At 38.0% G+C, this 20068-nt stretch overlaps 1 protein-coding gene across 1 annotated transcript in view; it reads right to left on the minus strand.

Moving 5' to 3' along the window:
• Positions 1-2478: 2478 nt before the first annotated feature.
• The window catches only part of LOC139725024 (major facilitator superfamily domain-containing protein 6-like), a 28167-nt gene continuing 10577 nt past the window's right edge, over positions 2479-20068 (minus strand). The window contains exons 3-5 of the mRNA XM_071636113.1: positions 9992-11626; positions 4333-4536; positions 2479-2990 (exon numbers count right to left, since the gene is read on the minus strand). Coding sequence (XP_071492214.1) covers positions 2479-2990; positions 4333-4536; positions 9992-11626 — 2351 coding nt within the window. The remainder of the gene's footprint in view (positions 2991-4332; positions 4537-9991; positions 11627-20068) is intronic.

Genomic DNA, 20068 nt, shown 5'->3' on the forward strand with positions numbered 1-20068 from the left:
GTTCACTAATTCCCAAACTTTCTTGCCAGCACCAGAGAATTATGAAATTCAATTTCCTTTTGAATCCATTAAATTTCTGAATTTGTACCCATTTTTATGCAGTGTTTTGCGATACACTCCAGTGCACTCCTGTTATAACGAACACGGTTATAACGAAATTCCGGTAACAAAGAAATAAAAATCCAGATCACAAAATTATCGGCTCTATTTATCATTTATTTGTTCAGTTATAACAAAATTTTGAAACAATGAAAGAAAAAAGCCGGTCCCGAGGACTTCGTTATAATGGGAGTCCACTGTAGAGAGTAAGAGCTCAACATCATGACAATAACACGACAACATCCAAAATACTACATTTTTAACACACCAACAACATGTAATTCACCGTATCATGAGGAAGTATTCATAGATTACACTACATAAACTGTTTGAGGCTTGGTATAGTATATCTCACGATGGCATGCACTTACTACATGAAAAACATGCATCAAATTCATCTAAATGTTTCACATTGATCATTTCAGAGAAGTTGTTCAGTGGGTGCTTTCTAGAATCAAATCATCTTGAAAATGATTGGTGATAAATTGTAGGTAACCTATTCTTTACTTTATGATTTTCCTGCTTTCCAAAGACTAGCGTGGTTTCTAGGACATTGTTACTTTTGGTAAACAGAGTGCAAAATTCCATAATATTGTCAATAAATTTCACATAATCAATTGGAATCATTTTGTAGGCTTAAGGTCCACTAAACCCAAACTAAAACTGTCAATCTCTAATCAAGTATTCTATCCCACATATTTCAGAGGTCCCCTTGCTCTTCGTTCCCTAATACTGATTTTCCAAAAACTTGATCATCTTAGTAAATTTGTTTATTCATTTATATTCTGGCTGCAAAAATGATTTCATTTCTTGAGCACCATCGACCTCAGAATTTTTCTTCTAGCAAGATTTTGTTTTAAAACCAAACTGGGTCAAAGCAACAGACCTGCCACAGAACTAACATTAGGAGTCAATTTGAGAGAATGTTTTGATAAATCACCTGACAGTAATGAAAAATACATATCGAAATTTGAACAGCTTGAAGATAATAAGTTGCCCCTGCATATAAACCTCAAAGCTGCATCAGCTGTCAGTTGTTAGAGTGCTGATAAAAAGAAAACTGCCTCCCAACTGGCTGACATTTTCAGTTAATTGGAATCATTTGACATTTTCCCCCTCACAGTCCCCACCAGAGCTTCTTAAATTATGCATTGATCTCACTGCCTGTGCTTCCCGTAATCCCACATCATGAATTTACCTGCACCGCTATATCCAGAAATTCAGCACATTAACAGATCTAACATCACATTAAAAGGGAATACATTTACCTCCTACAGCACCGGCATCCCTGATAAGCTCCATTTTTCTTACAAGCCTATACCACAGTTAGTATCATGTACTGCTGGACATTTGGTGGTGTTTGCTCAGCTATGTTCACATTCTAATTCCTTTTTGGTCTACCATCACTGGACAATGGGATACTAATCAAACTCAAGATAGCAAAAAGTGACTTTGAAGTTTGTCTTCCATTTTCTTTGTCTTTAGTTTTGCATAACAATCAATCGAAATGATCATCTAGTGCTACTCTTCAGCAAATTTCCTTACACATCATTATTTCATACAAAGCCCAGATGATATCTGTGTGGTAGTGGCTAAAACAGCCCACTTTCTTTCTGATGGTCTGTTATGCAGGTTATGATTTACCACAAGGCTGATATTACATACTAAATTACAACCGGGGTTTTAATGAAATTAACTAATTTAGAATTTTGGGTTTTAGTTAAATTTACTCTACCAAAACATGATGTGGCAAATGGATACGCACATGAAGTTTGATGAATAAAACCAATGAATCTGTCCACCTAAAAGTTTCAATTTTGATTTCACTGGAACAGTTATTCTCAGTTTGGGAATTGGTAAAATTCCCAATAGAATCTTCACAATGCAAATAAGGATCTATGTGACATAGAATTATGCAGGTATAAACAGTATAAAGACATTTACACCTTAAACTTATATACATCTCAATGACATGTCATAATTGAAAGTTCATTCACATGTACAGTTTATTCTATTGATTGGAAACACTTTAGAAGGTCTTTCATTTTTATTGATATAAAACCCACTCACAGAATTCTGAATGGAAGCTTCCCAGCACTTCTTCGAAATTGTATCCTCTGAGCTTATCACAAAAAAAGAAAAGTTCACATTATTTCTACTATTTTGGCAACAATAGTATAATTTGTTTAATAGACAGTACAGACAGTACACAGCTTACCAGATTCTAACTTGACACAGAAATGATTCATAAACCATGCTCAACATTGTTAAGAAATTAAAAACAATGTAGCACTGGTATAATTGGCCACAAAACTAATGTGAAGATAAAAACCAAGGCTGGACAAGATTTGAAGAATTTCAGTTTCCACCTGCACTACACTAAACAGCATCCATGGCTTGGTCCAAATCAACATCATCCAAGTACGACATCATATTCACACCAATGTTATGTAACATGAGTCGCTCCCTCTCCACCATGTCCAGCCCGTAGAGTCCAGGTCTCCCCTGCTCACCCTGGATAAGAGCAGCAAGACTGGTTGCCCCCGGCGACCCATCCATGACATCATCATCCTCCAGAGAGTCCATTCTCCTCTTGTGGTAGTATCCGCAAGGCATCCTCACCATGAAGTCCCGAGGGGGTCGTGGAGGCGGGGCGTACACCGGTCCATGGAAGGCAGCGGGGTGGGGCAGCATCTCCATGGCACACTGCTGGTAGCCACGCCCCATACCGCTCGTGCCAGGGGCGTCGGTATCTATAGGAGAGGCGGGGCGGTTGATGTCACGTAGGGCCAGCCTCATGGAGCTGGCGTCTAGCTTAGGGCGTGGATCCTCCTCAACCAACTCTGCCTCCATCTCTATTGACTGAGCCCCACGATCACCTGCACTACTCTCTGGAATATGATCACACAATTGCTCACTGAATTCATTACCAGAAAATATATTTTATCAGAACAGTGAAATGATACAGCAAGTTGTTGTTTTTTTTTTACTTTTGCAACATTTTTTTTCTGGATCTAGTGAAATCTTCAAGACCATGAATCTCTTTTACAGTGAGTATAACTGGTAATAAAGATTTCAACTAATATCAGAATGAACATTACTGACTGATCCAATGTCCATGCATTTGCAATTTATTAGACGGTCAACACTTTCCATTTTTTTTTTTTTTTAGAGAGAGAGGTATTAGCTCATCATCAGCTCTCTGCTTAAAGAGGAAATCCAGTCCAAATATAAGATAGTCTGATAAAAAAGAGTAAAATTTTACGAGTTCAACGGTAAAAATTTGACTGAAATTGGATGAAAAATAAGGAAGTTATGAAATTTTGATAATTTCTCCAAAACAGTTCTTGTACAGTGGGTATGAATATGCAAATGAGTGAGCTAACCAGGTCATACCCTCACAATTTTCCATTGATCGTGTACAAAAAAATGGCGACAATTCAATGTTTCTGTCCTTGAAGTCTGAAACATGACGTTATTCCCGGTTGAATAACTTCAGAATAGTGATAAGTTAGATATAAGAGGATTTGAGCCTCGGGCATAATTGCATTTGAATGAAAAACTGAAATTTCCAAAATCTATTTACAAACTATATGGTAAGTGGTGAGGGAATGACATGCTCACTTTGTCATTTGCATATTCATATTGACTGATCAAGAACTGTTTCCGCCAAAAATAGCGAACCTTCAAAATGTCATAACTTCCTTATTTTTTGTCCGATTTCGATCAAATTTATACCGTTGAATTCGTAACATTTTACTCTTTCTTATCAGACTAACTTATATTTGGACTGGATTTTCCCCTTTAAAGAAAGTATATGCCTACACATCTTGAATATTTGAATTTTTTATTTTCATAACATTCTCTTTCTCATTTTCTGATGATTGCAATTCACGTTTGCTGGAATTTGAATTTACTTCAAACATTACATGCCTTCTGGTGGTCAATGGCCATATAACTCCAAACCTTAACACTTCATATTTGCACTGCTGTTTACTATAAAACCAGAGACACTTGCGGCATGAAACTTTCGTGAATTGGAGCCAACGGCCTATTTCACAGCACGAAACTTACATGCTCTGCCACTGTCATTCAATGCATTGTGCAGACAAAAAAACTTTCGCATTCATTTTACTTTCCCAAATCTTGGCTCCTTGCAAAATTCGCACAAGTTTCATGCACGTCTCATGAAAAGCCGGTTCACAGTGCCGATAAAACCTTGTGCAGACTCACCTCTTCTGCTGTTCCTTCTGCTTCCCACCTCCTCGGACCTGAAGCGGCTGTAGAGGACCATGGGATGACGCTTGGTAAAGACGTGGTACAACCCGAGGTAGAGGGGACCCGAGAGCCCCACCACAAAGGCCGCTGACCGGAAGAGATTGCGGCCTCCAAACCGGTCATAGACGAGCCCCCCAAGCAGGGTACCCAGCCCTTTGCCTGCATGAACAGGGGACAGTAGAGGAGACGATCACAGAAATTACTCTAGCTCTTGAGTTCACATGCCTTATATTTTCTCTGTCTACTTTATGACTTGGGTGATACAAGTAACACAATGTACAAAAATCAGGGGCAGATCCAGGAATTCCGTAAAGGGGGTGCCTTTACACGCGCCACACATTTTTTTCTTTTTATTTCTTTTGTTTTAATGAAAATAGGGGGCACGCGGCCGGTGTGCCCCCTCCAGGATCTGCCACTGAAAATCATACAAAAGGATGTGGTATTTAATGATTACATCATGCTGAAGTTTTCTGTGTGATATCTTTTGAACTACTCGCAGTTGCCCCACCCCCTACCTCTAGAAAGTCATTGTGTAGGTGTTTGTGTGTGGGCTGTGGGAGTTTTAAGATTTGTGTGTTTCTTTACCTGCTTTTTATCATTCCTTTATTACCCTGCACTGCTCTCTATCATCCTACAGTATAGAGTGGCATTTACTGCTTCATTCAGGGGGTACGTAGCAGTTTATTTTGCAAGTAGCCTAAGATGAGGTATGTGAAGAATCTTCTTCGAAAGTGAGTTATAGCCAACTTGAATGATTACATAATATGGACAGCAAAATGTATACGCTTCACACTAAGAACAAGATGAGACAGTTCTACAGTGAGCTTGTCCCACTAGCATTCATAATACTGGAGAGGGTAACACAACATTTGCTCCTGGGACAATTGCTCCGGTCTTATTTTCCCTCAGGACTTAGAGTTAGGGTTAGGGTTGTGATAGGGTTTTAGGTTAGGTTTAGTTTGATGTGAGGATTAGGGAATTAGGGTTATGTTTGTGGGTAGAATTTGTGCTTAGCTTAGCATGCAGATATTTCATGGGAGAAATTGTCACAGGAGCAATTGCTATGAACTATTGAAGTGATATCTATATCACTAACTCGAATAGGCCTACACAGTATACAACAAAAAGGTTTAAAGGGACTGTACAGTACTGGTTGAGGTAGGGATTCATGTTTTGAACATTCCTAAGTGAGATAATGAAAAGCCTCTTATGAAATATGAAAGAGCATGTAATTTTAAGAAGGATTCAACGTTTATTTGATGAAAATTGCTTTTCAAATGGCTGAGATATCCCAAAAAGTGCTAATAATAAAAGGCGACATGCCCCAACTTTATTAGTATCTTTTTGTTTCACCTTGTTTTTGGATATCTCAGCCATTTCAAAACCGATTTTCATCGAATAAACTTTTGATACCCCTTCGAACTGCATGCTCTTTGACATCTCATAGAGTGGTTTCTGAATATCTCACAAAACGTTAAAAGCTAAATCTTCACCTCGACCAGAACTGTACACACCCCGGCTTTAAGGATCTTCACTTTAGGTTGTGTTCCTTCCTTCTAAATACTTGAGTGCAACTTGAAACCAATTGAAGAGTTTGTTCGCAAAAACCGATAAGTCCATTTCTGAAGATTTTGAAGTACGGTCTCTGTCATAAAGTACAAAGTAATACTTTTTAAATGATATATTGGTCACTACATATAAAGGTACATTTTTGAAGTTATGGTCAAAAAAAATTTCTTATTATTCTCTTTATTTTTCTTGACCTTTAATCGCAAATATCTCCATTTGGCAAACATGGACTTATCGGTTTTTGCAAACAAACTCTTCAGTTGCACTTCTAATTATGACTTAATGTTTCAAGTCACATTTATGAGCCATCAATGGAAGGTTCAGACCCATACAAGCCCAGGTAATAAGGGATACTGCCTTTAATGCTTTGGGGCTTTTTAATAGTCAATATCTGGGCCTTGCAGTGATAGGTTATGAGTTGGATGTCTGGTTGGTGGATATGTTGGCTATCGTGTTATATTGGGTTATGAGAGAGAAGCGTGACAAACACTATGCAATCATCTATTACCCGCCGTCCTGTCTGGGGAATTCAAGCAAGCTACCACACCACTAACACACGTTTGCTGCAAATTATCAGCACATATACTCTTGCCATATCAACAAACAGCAATTTTCTGTGAGGAGAAAATTTAAGGTGTATATTACATTTACGAACCGGTAATATGAAGCCTCGATATGAATGCATGCAAGTTTTGCACACAACAGCATAATGATTTTATGTCACATCAACATTCATGTTGTTTACTAACATTCTACAATCTTATCTGTGACATGACAGATTGGCAGTTGATATTTAGATTGCCTTGTCAAAGTTATGCTGAGCTTATGACTTGCAATATCACTCTAAACTCAATTATACATAATGAAGAAATTTTAGGCTCTCATAAATATCTTAGAAGTCTTCACCAAAGCCACAACCTAGTGTTCCCTAGAGACTAACCAAGCTTAGCCTGGCTAGAAATAGTTTTGAATTTTCTTAGCGGAAGGAAAATAAAGCAATTTTTTCCCCTATAAGCATTTCCATGGACACAGGTTTAATGTCTGCATAAATTATCCAGAGGCTATTCCTTTTTCTAACAGGGCATTCAGATGCCAAAATATTTATACTACAACGGTATAAATGTGACCGTTCATCACAAAACGAACAAAGAGTCGCACACAGTGATTTTGTGTGAGGACTGAAAATAGGTAAAATGGGTCAACCTAACCAATCTTGAGTTTTTCATATTTTCTGAAAGAGCAACTATTTTCCTATACTATATTAAAGTTTGGGATCATGAAACAAACAGGAACTTGTCTTTTCAGCAGTTTTTCTCGAACACATTTTGGTGGAATAGTGTGATTAGTTGCTTGTCATAGAACCCTCTTCCCATTTCTCAAAAACCATGTCCATACACTTCACTTTCAACTCCAATAACTTTGGAAAGAATGATGCTACTGCATGGCATTAATCATGTACAGAATGTGCTAATAAAGCATGCTTAATTTCAGCTCAATCTGATAATCCCTTCATTTTTGTTGCTCTGGTGGTCAAGATCCTGTTTTTTGTTCCATTCATCCCACAGCTAGCATAGCCCGGTAAAGATTAAGCGCTTGAATACACCCTGTACTTCAGAGCCTGTTTTCTCAGTTCACACTTTCAAGAGTGTGTCCTTCCTTTCCAATAGTTAGATAGCATAGGAGAGCCTATTTGAATTGAATTATACATCATTTAGAAGCTTAGACTCTGCTCTTTCAGAATCTATTCTTAACTAAAAATCCATGCCAGGCAACTTTTTGTTTGTTTTGTGATGCAGGGTCACAAATAGACTAAAACGGTGTAGCTATACGATGAAATTATACGTCTGGACGCTGACTAACGAAACAACATATTGCGAAATGACAGTCAGAGCATTGTTTTGAACTAGAACTCGATAACGAATCAGCATTCCGTGTGCGTCTGAACGTACGGCGACCACAGAATGGTAAAACTGGGCGGGGCTTAATGGGAGCGCGCACGAAAGGTGACCTCACAGCTGTCACTCATGACTATAACAGCATGCGAAATTGGAATTTGCACATCTATACGATGTTTCCCAGAACGGTTGAAATTAGTGTCTGAACGGTCTGTCGGCTATATGATGATTCTTTATACGTCGCTTCGTTATCGAGTTTCGGTATAAAATGTCATACGTCTGAATAGGGGGTTTATTGGTCTCCTTTGAAATGGTAAATTAATGTTAGAGTTGCTGCTGACATATGTTTTCATGAAAGTGAAACTGATGTAAACAGACTTTACCCGAAGCAACAACATTTGAAACTCAATGGGACCCAAGGGGTTGATAAAAAGAGTGCTCATTGGGCCTTTGTTTTTTGCCTCTACCAATTTTACATTCATGCCCTGCGGTTCATGAGAGAAATTTCTCAATAATGAGACTTAATTCTACATGATAAGTTTGATGCTCTGAACGGTGAATACAATCACTGGGGAATATCCTTGGAAGCTATGAGTCAGCTTTTCTAGAGAAATCGCCTCGAATTCTGTGCTTGATGGAAATGTTCACTCAGTGTGTGAGTCATTTCAGATTGAAAGTTTGATTACCCAGAGGAAACTGAAGAGAGAGAGAGAGGGAGGGAGTCTACAGATCAGTTGGAATCTTAGCTACGGTGAGAGATAGCTAGAGTGAGATAAATACATTTAAAGAAACCTGTAAGATGCACAAGGAAAGGGGAATGTAAAGTAAAAATAGAATACAAAATATGCAGCAACAGGACATGGCATAAATGTGGAGGAAAATAAAAAGAGTGATCATGTTTTGAAGTGATGAATGAATGTGAAATAAATAGCATTGAGGGAAATATTCTAGAAAGACCGATCATGGAGGAGATATAAGAGAGAAGAGACAAAAACATACAGGAACAGGACCGAGGCATAAAAGTGGGGGAAACCAGGAAGATTTTTATGTTTTGAAATGACAAATTAATAAGAGATAAAAGGATATCTGAATAACCAGCACAAAAACATACAGGAACAGTATCAAGGCATAAACGTGGAGGAAACAAAAGTGAGGAGTCATTTTTTTAAGTGAAATATGAATGTGAAATAAAAGGATACCTGAATATCCAGCATTGTGGGATATTTTCTGGGAGAACCAATCATGGGGAAGACATAAGAAAGTAGAAAGTGAAACAAGTGACTGCTGCAAGCTGGTTGTATGAAAGATGAACTGCATGCATGCATGTATTGCTCTTGGATTGTCTGCGAATAGTACATCGACATCTACTTCAGATAGTATCATGCTGTGGGGGTGGGGGTTGGGGTGCGGAGGGGAACCCGTCATGAAAATGTGCATTGAACACCCATCAGATTGAATTTTTTGCAGTGACAAAATGCAGATCTCATGCAGCGTATCATACTTTGACCCTTTTGGACCCGAAATGTATGTGGCCACCCTGATGTGCAGGTGAGTTATGTATTGTGTCTAAGTGCTGCATGGGTGGGTGTATAAAAGTACGTGCTTCTCTTCGCCTGCCCCATGTCATTTGTGCATGTTACCTTGCTCTATTCTCGAACACCTAAGAATAGTGTGACATTTTCTGCCACTTTCAGAGGTGGAAGTTTCCAATAATTAGGAAACTTCTAGGTGCTGAAAAATTAATGATTTGGACAATAATTGAGTGACACCGTCAATCAATCTCTGACACGAAGTATGAAATGAACTGCTATCTTCAGTAAGAAGAAGCAACATTTTCATTGTTTATTTATCATACTATCTGCATGTTATACATTTCAAAGTCTTTTATTTACTTTAGGGTCTTTCCCCCATCAAGGTTTATAGGATTTCATTGATCGCCTTTTGGCAGATATGTTTACATCATGACTTGAAACTGTGACGATTATTGTTTCAGTGTTGAAAGAAACAAAATGAAATGAAATGAAATGAAATGACACAACAAATCTTCAGGTGCTGGGGAATTGTTAACTTTGTTGGGCAAATGTAAATGTACAGGTTTAAAAAGCTGTGTCACAGAACATTTGAATGTAAACTGCCATCAGTGCACTTACCAAATCCCATGTGGACACTTGTGAAGACTGCTTGCAGGGTGAGAGCCAATCCAGGAGGGGCGTTCTGGTTGGCGTACGACGTGCAGGCGGCCCACGACAGTCCGTACGTGATGCCATGGAGTAGCTCAAAGGGAATCACCGCCCAGGCATTGGTGATGAGGGAGTAACCAAGGAAACGCACCATGTAACAAAAGAGAGAAAAGCAGAGAGCACCTATGTGGCCCGTGAAGCGGATGACGCGGTTCGAGAGAAACAAGAATGGTATCTCTGCGATGCACGTTATCGTTAGCGTGAGTCCCATGAGAGTGTGGGAGGCATGCAGTTCCTGCAGATAGAGAAACAGGAATGTCCCTATGACACCAAATCCCATTCCTAGGACACACACCATCACCAGGAAACCAAGAATCTCTGGCTTTCGTATGAGTAATGGGATGTTCTGGCACTGCGCTTTGACCGATGTCTGCGGTGGGAAGACGATAAAGGATGCTGCGACTGCCGACGCCAGCATGAAGCCAAGGAATAGGTAGAAAGCAGGGTCAAAATGTGAAAATCTGTCTGCGGATTTCCTGTCGTAGTAATCGATGAGGACACCGGAGACGAGAGAAAATGCCCCCCAGCCGAAGGCACCCCAGATGCGCTGCTTCCCAAAGTCATCATGCTTTTGGTGGAGGAGCTCCATAGTGGTGGAGTGGAGGATTGGGGAGGTGGTGCACATGAAGGACCTGCTGAATAGCACCAGGATGAGGAGCAGGAAGAATGTGGAGAGCAATTCTGAACTGTTGCCAGGCGGGGCTTGGTTTCCCAATGATGCATCGGTGTCATGACAACGACAGGAAAAGTTTCCGTTGCCGGGCAACAGATCGAGGGACACATCCATGGATACATTCACTAACACGGCGTTTGACCCTGGAGTTCTGTTATTGCTGGAACAAACGATGTCCTCGCTAGGCATTCGTTGACCATCCTCAGTAATCCAATACCTTTCTGGCTGGCATTCACTGCAAATACTGTCTGAATACATGCAATCCGAGGGATCCGACGATTCACTTCCATTGCACATTTTTGCTTCATCATTGTTCCTTCTGTCATGCTGAACAAAGCAAATTGGTTGAGAACATTGATATTTGATTGTTGATGAAGTATCACTTTTGCTGAAATTGCAGACTTCCCTTTCGGCAAATATTGCACAAATACTGTCACACATGATAGACTGTGAACGAGGCATACTCTCGTTTTCTTTATCCCAAGAATGCACTGATGGTGTACTGATATACAAATACGTTGGAAGTTCAGTGGTGGCGCTTGCCTCTTGAAATGGCTCAGTAGTTCTGTACGGCCCCAAAGACACAAGCTGTGTTTGAACACTAGGCCGATGCGTGACATTGGTTAGAGAGGAATATCCCAGAGGCAGGGAGGCTGGCACAAAGAAAGTGCCGAAGAGGAACACTGTAGCGCCCCCTATGGCGGTGAGGAGCACAGCTCGGTGCTGGTTGAAGCTGTCAGCAATGCTGCCCCACAGGTGGGTAAAGACGAGCGCGAGGAGGGGCTCCAGCCCTCGTATGAGTCCAATCTGGGTAGCGGTCAGTCCTAGTTGACCCATGAAGAGTGGCAGGTATGGCACTAGGCTGGAGAGACCTGACAGACAAAAGAAATTGTCATATATTAATCTATACATATTTTATATTTCATTCAAAAGACATAATTATAATTAAACCTTGGCAGTGCAGAGGTGGACAATCTCACTCAGTACAATAGATATATTCTTAATTCTTTAAACAAATTCTAGGAGGTTATAAAAGATGTGCGGGGTATGAGTACATGCAATTGAAACACTAGCATTATTCATTTGTATGTGTGTTGCATTATTGTTTAACATAAACAGTAGATTTCATATTTATCTACTCAGGACTTGACACTAATTTTTTTTTTTCCTCTGGTGGCCCATTCAGGCTGCTAAAATCTTTGAACGTGAAATTTTGGTTGCACAAAAGAGAAATGTAGTGGCCTGAAGTAAAAGGAAATGTAAAATTCATTTTGAATTTTAGCTGCCTGATCGGGCCACCAAAAGCAAAATATAGTGGGTTTTTTTTTAAATTTATATATACATATATCATTGAAGTCATATATTATATATATGTATACTTAATGTATATCATGCCTGAGGGAATATACACAAGTGTCAGCAGGTTACTCTTTGATAGTCTCAGGTGTGCAAAAAGCTGAAATTAGCAGTTTTTATCATCACAAAGCTTCGTATTGGGCTTTCTCATCCCTGTCTATTCCAGATTTCTAGATTTTGTTCCCTTTCCATGTATTCAAAGTGGCCTTGGATGTTATGACTGGCGATGCAGTCGCAAAAAATCATCCGGCATTCGCGAGCCTCCCCGCTCAGTGGAGCTGCTTTCAGGGACGTGATGGCATTGGAAATCAATTTGTGGAATCCGAGGTTTCCATCCATACCAGCTGCCCGGCAATCGGGGTTCGCCATGATGAATCATTGATTGACATTGTTTCACATGAATAAGAAGCAGGTCATTTGGGGAGATACACACGTTAACCCTCGTAATAAGTTAATATGTGTTTGTGCACGTGTGCTGTACTCTGTTGGTCTTCCTAAACAGCAAGTCACTAAGGTCATGAGGTAGAAAGCCAATAATGCAGTCAGTACACTACAATCACAAAACCACCTGTAAAGAACCTGTGCTTTACACTGTATACATGCCATATATTTTGATAGCAAAATATTCTGTGAATCGCGATTTGTAAGACAACTTCCCAGGGGTTTATTTAATAATGAATGAACATGTAATACATGGAATTACAAACAATTATTATCCCTTTTCAAGAGAAAATTTGGAATTTTCCACCTTGAAGACAATGTGTTGTAGGAGGTGATATTTTTACAGTTATCAGTCAACTATAACATGTAAGTAAAATAAAATCTCTCTGAAATTCATTGCAGTGTAAAGATGATTTGTGCAGAACTCAAACAGAAATGGATATAAAAAGAATTTGAAATCTTAGTTGGTTGCCAACACTATCATTCAAATACACATTATTTTGTCATTTCTATAAAATCCCCACGACAAAATCTGACTTAATATACGACAAATGTTCTCTCTGACTCCTCAGTTAGTCAAGACCTTGTCTTTAGTCCGACTACAGGAAACAGAGTCAGGCTTTTATCTGCACTCACTACCAAATGGGCATATAACAATACTGACTAAATAATGGCATAAACGATAAAAAACTATGATATACATGTATGTTCATACATGACTGGATGTATGTAGGTTGAGGTGTTACATCAATGGAGTTAACAATTAAACTACCTTTTATATATCTACTTGATTCAAACTCTGAAGGAAGATATTGGTCAACCTCGCATACATTGTATTTCTTTTTCATCTGCTGCTCTTCAAAAATGAATATGTCACAAAATGTTTTCCAAACAACATTTTCAAGCTTACTTTTCATCCATAAACCACTTTAACCATCTAAAAAAAGTTCAAAATCCAATATCCAGAAATGTCATGGGTACTATTGCTCTTACATACAAAATACTGTTACCTTGTCCACACAATACTCAAAGATGAAAATGGATGAGGATTCATAAATGATATGATCTTTTGCCAAGGTTTATAGCTGAAGCTGGCATCTCCAAGTATATGTATCCCTAGCCGGAACATGTTTATGAGGTATAAGAAATAAAAACATTGTCCAGGGAAGTAGAAATGCAAACTATACAAATTGTTTAAATTGCAAAATGACAAATCCAGTAGGAATGTAATCTTTGCAGTACGATGAACTTTAAAACAAAGAAATCATCAATGGCAAGGAAGATATAATGTAAAAAGTTGTGCACTACATTGTATCAAAGGTATACTGAGAATAGAATTATATTTTCCTTCAGTAAATCTGACTTACAATTTCCCAAAAGACACTTATTCTTGGATAAATCCCATTGCTCTTTCTTTCTGAATCATTTGTGTCTTGCGAATAAATCATTTCCTTCAAATAACAAAAGTGGGGCATTTCTTTACCTACATTCTACTTAGATCATTTGGGAAATGTATCTTTTAAATCTCTTTTGAGCCACCCCATAAAGTATTGACGTGAAGGCCAATTGGATTAAATCTATACGTCACACTTGAGATTTTTCGTGATTATTTCTGGCATTAAGAGTACAGTAGTAATGGATGAAACTCCTCCCACTTGGGACATAGGAGTGGATCCTTCTCGATGTTTTGTATGTGCAGTGCACAAACCTCCAACACTCTGTCAATAACCCTGATCACGTCCCACGGTAGGGCTTATCCAACTGAGACTGCCTTTTGAGATTTTCCACGCAGACTCTCATCCTCCACTGAAAGGCATAAGCTCTTCCAACCTTCACACATTTGCATTTTCTTGGAAAAGTCATTCCATGCCTAGTTATAAGTCACATCTCACCAGAGCACTTCTTGCCTCCTATCCTCATGCCATGTAATTTAACATATGAATGCACTTAACTTAAAGTACCTCTAATATATAGCTCAGCTGTTTCACAATAATCATATAAGACAAATTTCTCCTTTGCATACATTACTTTAGTTGAAAAGCTGCCAGAGTCACTGTGATATGCTAGAACCTTTATGAGGTGTTACATCAATGTCACTGTGATATGCTAGAGCCTTAACGATATTCATTTCTTTTGTCATTTCCATGACAACATCTCATTAGCATGTTCACAATTTCCAGCTGTTTCCATGGCAAAGGCAGTTAAAGTAGGTTATACCGTAGGTTGCAAGTATATTAATCCCTAGAGATGTGATGGTATATTATATTGAAAAGATATCAGATTTACACACTTAAAACATAATTGTTTCTTTGATGATCAAGCTAGACAGACAAGAGTTCAAATTTCATAGCTCAATTGATTTATCACACACTAACTTCATATCTCAAGTAGAATCTAAAATGGTACATCACATACATGTACAGACAAAGACCAAAATGTAAGCAAAGTGTAACACTCCTTTTCTACGGCCATGACAATAATAAAACACACAATCACAAACACACCATTTTTATATTTGAAGTTATATACAAGTGCTATGTTTTTTAGATGTAAAATTCTTTATCACTGCAGGTTTCACAAATTTGTAAATCAAGATATACAAATAACACAGAGATTATAGAAATGAGCATGTAAATGGAGGAAAAAGTCACTTCTCACATTAAAAAAAAGGTCTAATTCTTATGGTTATATATAGTTTAGATAAATGCATTGCATAAGATTGCATACGACTGATCTAGAGTGTATATGTTTATTTGTACAATTTTATTCTGACACACCTCTGCAAGCATGTCGACATCCATCTACTGCAAATAATTGGATGAAATTGAAAAAAAAGTCAAATTCTGACCTTACCAGTCATTTTCCCAATCTGCTCTTCACTTATAACAGTCTCTCCATCTTTCAAAATTGTCTCCCAGAGGGGAAAAAAAGAAGAAGTGATCACCTGGGCTAACAAACTATATCTAGTATATTTCTTAACATGAGCTGGTAAGACAAAATGTACCCCCCCCCCCCATAACAAGAAAAAAAAAAGATGTAGAAAAGAAATGATTATTGCAGCTAGGGCTTCCCTTGGGAAACATTTGCATTGAGAAAGACTCGACTAAAAAAAAATCCTTTTTCACACTGGTTGATTGTTTACACATGGGTGAATGAATACAGTGCAATGATGTGGGCAAACGTTTGCCCAGTAACGCTACCTATTACAAGCACCTGGACGTGATGTGCTTTGTTTACGAACATTTTTTCTTGCATGGAAAAGGAGAAACAAAGGTAATATGAACCTATGAAGGTTGCAATATCTTATTACAAAAGTGTCCTCATCTACCTCCCCCACCTCAGACTGCCTTTATTCCTCCTTGGCCTTTGTGCAAATTGATTTGAGACAGCAAGGAATGCATTAACTGAGGAAAATGTAGCAGGTTGATGTGCGCAAGTTTATCTTTCACACAACAGGTGGTGCAAAGCAGACTGAATTTCAGCCCCTGCAGGAAACATGAAGCCTTATGTTTCTATACCTTTCACCAAAAGGTGAAAGCTTTTTTTTTTCATGCAATGAGACACTTGAAATCAAAGTCAGTGGGAATGGCAGACTAAAAAGCACACTGAGAACATGTGAAGAGTTTGTTTGCAAAACCGATAAGTCCATATTTGCCAAATGGAGATATTTGCGATTAAAGGTCTAGAAAAATAAAGAGAATAATAAGAAAATTTTTGCTTCTTTTGACCATAACTTAAAAAATATACCTTTATATGTAGTGACCAATATATCATTTAAAAGGTATTATTTTGTACTTTATGACAGAGATTGTACTTCAAAATCTTCAAAAATGGACTTATCGGTTTTTGCAAACAAACCTTTCATGTCATCAATTGAACATCGGTGAACATTGAGGTAGGCAGATATATACGTACAGTGCATATCAAAAAAAAAAAAGGTAATCCAACTTTGGAGGGCTACTATTTTATAATTGTCAGCTATGGAGGGTGCAATGTTGGTTGTGAGGAAAGGAGGAACTCTTCCTCTTTCTGATGATACCTAATTATGTTGTCAAACGTCATGCATGACTGAGCACATGAACTTTAAAGACAACAATAACAAATTTTACTTTTTCTAAGTTTGCGTGTTATTGTGAAGGAACAATGCATGTCTTACTGCATGGATGAGATCTGACAATGAAAGTGGCCAAATCATTAGGCCAGCCTGCACAATTGCAGGTTCGTGTTTAGGGCTTCTTCTAACCTTTTACGCTTCATAACCTTCAAATGGCCATGTTGTCGATAACTGGTCCTTCCCATAAAGGCTAAACCATTATCCATTTTCTCTGCTAATATTCAAGACACGGTTTTTCGCTGCCAGCTATGTGTTGAATGTAAACAGGGAAAATGGACAGTGTGAGTTGGCCTCTGTAGGAGTGACTAAGTTATCGGACAGGTGGCCATGTTAAAGGTTATGGACCATAAAATGTTAGAAGAAACCCTAAACACAAACGTGCATACGTACAGGTTGACCTATTTGGCCACTTTCATTGACAGATCTCATCCATGCAGTGACACGTGCATTGTTCCTCCACAATAACACACAAACTTGGAAAAAGTGCAATTTGTTATTGTTGTCTTTAAAGTTCATTGCTTAGTCATGCATGACGTTTGTCACATAATTAGGTGCCAATTTAAAGAGGAAGAGTTCCTCTTTCCTTTCAACTAACATTGTGCTCTCCATAGATGACAATTAAGAAATAGTAGCCCTCCAAAGTTGGATTACCTTTGTTTTTATGCGCACTGTATATAACCCATTGGCACCTAACAGTTTCTTGTAATGTTAATGTCTACTCAACCAGTAGATTTTACTCATGTAGACTGTTCAATAATTTGGAAAGAGGGCATTATATATATATAGATACAACCTTTTGTAAAATCATTGACTAGAGGGTGTGCAGCTTCCAAGGGAGTGTGATTAACCCGTCCAAGATTGGTCCTGAGTATGCTTGAGCAGGTGTATGGGAAATGCATGTTACAGCAAAAATCAACCTGCCCTCAATGGGTTAGGAAGCCTGGATGTGTGTTTGGCAAATCACTGTTTTACTCTACTGTAAATGCATCTCTTGATGTAGTGGTTTACCACAACTGTCAGTCATTCTGTTTGGCAAAAGGGCGTGTCAGCTGTGTACCCTGAAATTCTTATCCTACTTGTCGGAGGGGCACCCTGTAGATAAACACTGCCTTTCTTCATAAGATGTAGAATGGCTTTCAGCTCCAGCAATGTGACTCTGGAAAAAGGTGTACATGACTAAATTGTCTAGTTAATGAAGATTTTTACAAAATTTGGGACAAAATGATAATCAGAGAAATAAGATTGAAGCATGTACATTATATCCAATACTACAAAATTTCCTGAGTATATATCATAGTTTTAATGGCTTCTAAAGTCAAGAAAATATAGCATACACCTGTATCACGAAAGTCAGAATAACCTTCCACACAAAAAAGTGCATACAAATATGCATGCTTGACATGCACATTTAAGTCTTAACTTCTATCACAAGTTTTGATAAGTGATTACCGGTATCTCCTATTCGTTAACATCAGCGGAGTATCATGCCTGATACATCAAACGAAAATAGCCACTAAGCTGTCTGCACTTCTGATTAGGCAATAATCTAGATTTCCAGTGCCATTTCATTATGCTAAATTGACATTTGTACAATATTTGGAATAAACTGCAGCTTTATCAGATACAGTATACCCCTCAGATGTTCATGGCCATTCCAATTATTTGTCTATTTTTGTAATGAATATTTCTGTATGAATGATTGCTTAATAATGAGCCAAAATATGGTTTCTCATATCAAATTAGAAAATTTACCACTCATTGAATTTTTGTCATATGAACTAGGTATATTAATAGGGTTTGCCTGCACTGATTAAATAAAGGTCAGACAGCTGTATGTGAATTTTTGCTCCAACCCCATAGGACCTAAGGGGATTTTTGCAGTATTTACTTCTACTCAATAATGGATGCAGTAAATAGCACACTATTTCAAAACAAGATATCAAATAGCAGAGCAGGGTGATACAGGGATAATAATGAATCAAACAAAATAAGCACGTATAGAATATAAAACATTTTTTACACACACACACACATACACACACACACACACACACATGTACACACTTACATGTACATGCACATAAAGTTGGCCATGGGTGGTTCATTAACTATTACTGAAAGAGGTAGCCACCGATGATTTAGGTGTTATAGGGTTACCAACATGACAAAATGCTGCACTTGGAATAAAAACAAGCCAGTAACCAAGAAATCTGCCTGTCATTGGGAATTCTGATGTTGTACATATCCCATTACTAAAGAAAAGCACTTGTCCGAATCTACATCTATTCATTTGCCATCTACTTTTTCTCCCTCTTTTGCTCTGATTTGACTTATCAAGTCCAGGAAATCAAAACATTCTCCTGCTCTCTCTCAAATTGGCAAATTTTGGAACAATTTATTTCTGATTTTTACACAGATTTAAGGAATTTAACAAAATCTATGTAATCTCTCTCCACTATAGGATGTGCAATGAAATGTAATGTTGTCAATTTGAATATGAAAACTTGCTAACTTCTGCAGCACTCCCCCAGCCCCTCCCGACTATGATCTTGTCTTCAAATCTTGTTTTGCAAATCAAGTTTGATTTTATACAGTAATGAAGCTATGCATTTTCATGAGAAAAATACTCAGAGGAGAAATAATTTCTAAGGCACTGTATTTCAATCAGCCTAGAGGATTCAAAACATTTTCTCCTGTAATAAACCCTTTCCAAAATTGTTGCAGTCTGCTAAAAATATCAAATTGAAAACAAATGGTATGTATTGGGATCATTTCCTTGGTAACATTTCAGTGAGATACATTTGTTATTACTATTTTGGTAAATATTTCTTGGGCATGAGGAAGAACTGAATCACTTATATGGGAACCTCAAAAAATAAGATTTTCAGTATGACACAAACAGAGTATTAGGGGATTTCTTATTTCAAGATTTAGGGGTCTTGATATTGAAGGATTAAGCCAAGTTTTATCTGCATTGTAATGATATCATGACTCATACCAAGGACCAAAATGTACCAACAGAAATGTCAAACAATATATAAAATTGGAAATAATTTACTTTGTATTAAAGGGATGGTACAGTATTGGTGGAGATGAGAATTGGGCTTTTAACTTTTTGCGAGATACCAAGAAAACACTTATGATATAGTACAGGGCATACCATTTTAAGAGGAATCCAAAGTTTATTTGATGAAAATCGGGTTTGGAATGACTGACACATCCAAAAACAAAGTAAAACAAAGGGATCGTAATAAAGTGTGGGTCCCACACTTTATTAGAATCGCTCTGTTTGGATATCTCAGCCATTTCAAAACCAATTTTCATCAAATAAACGTTGAATTCCTCATAGAATTACACACTCTTTCATATCTTATAAGAGGTTTCTCATTATCTCACTAAAAAA

Source organism: Diadema antillarum, unplaced genomic scaffold (genome assembly GCF_040938485.1).
Source record: "Diadema antillarum isolate AM-2024a unplaced genomic scaffold, OU_Dant_1.0 seq00000009_RagTag, whole genome shotgun sequence".
Taxonomy (NCBI): domain Eukaryota; kingdom Metazoa; phylum Echinodermata; class Echinoidea; order Diadematoida; family Diadematidae; genus Diadema; species Diadema antillarum.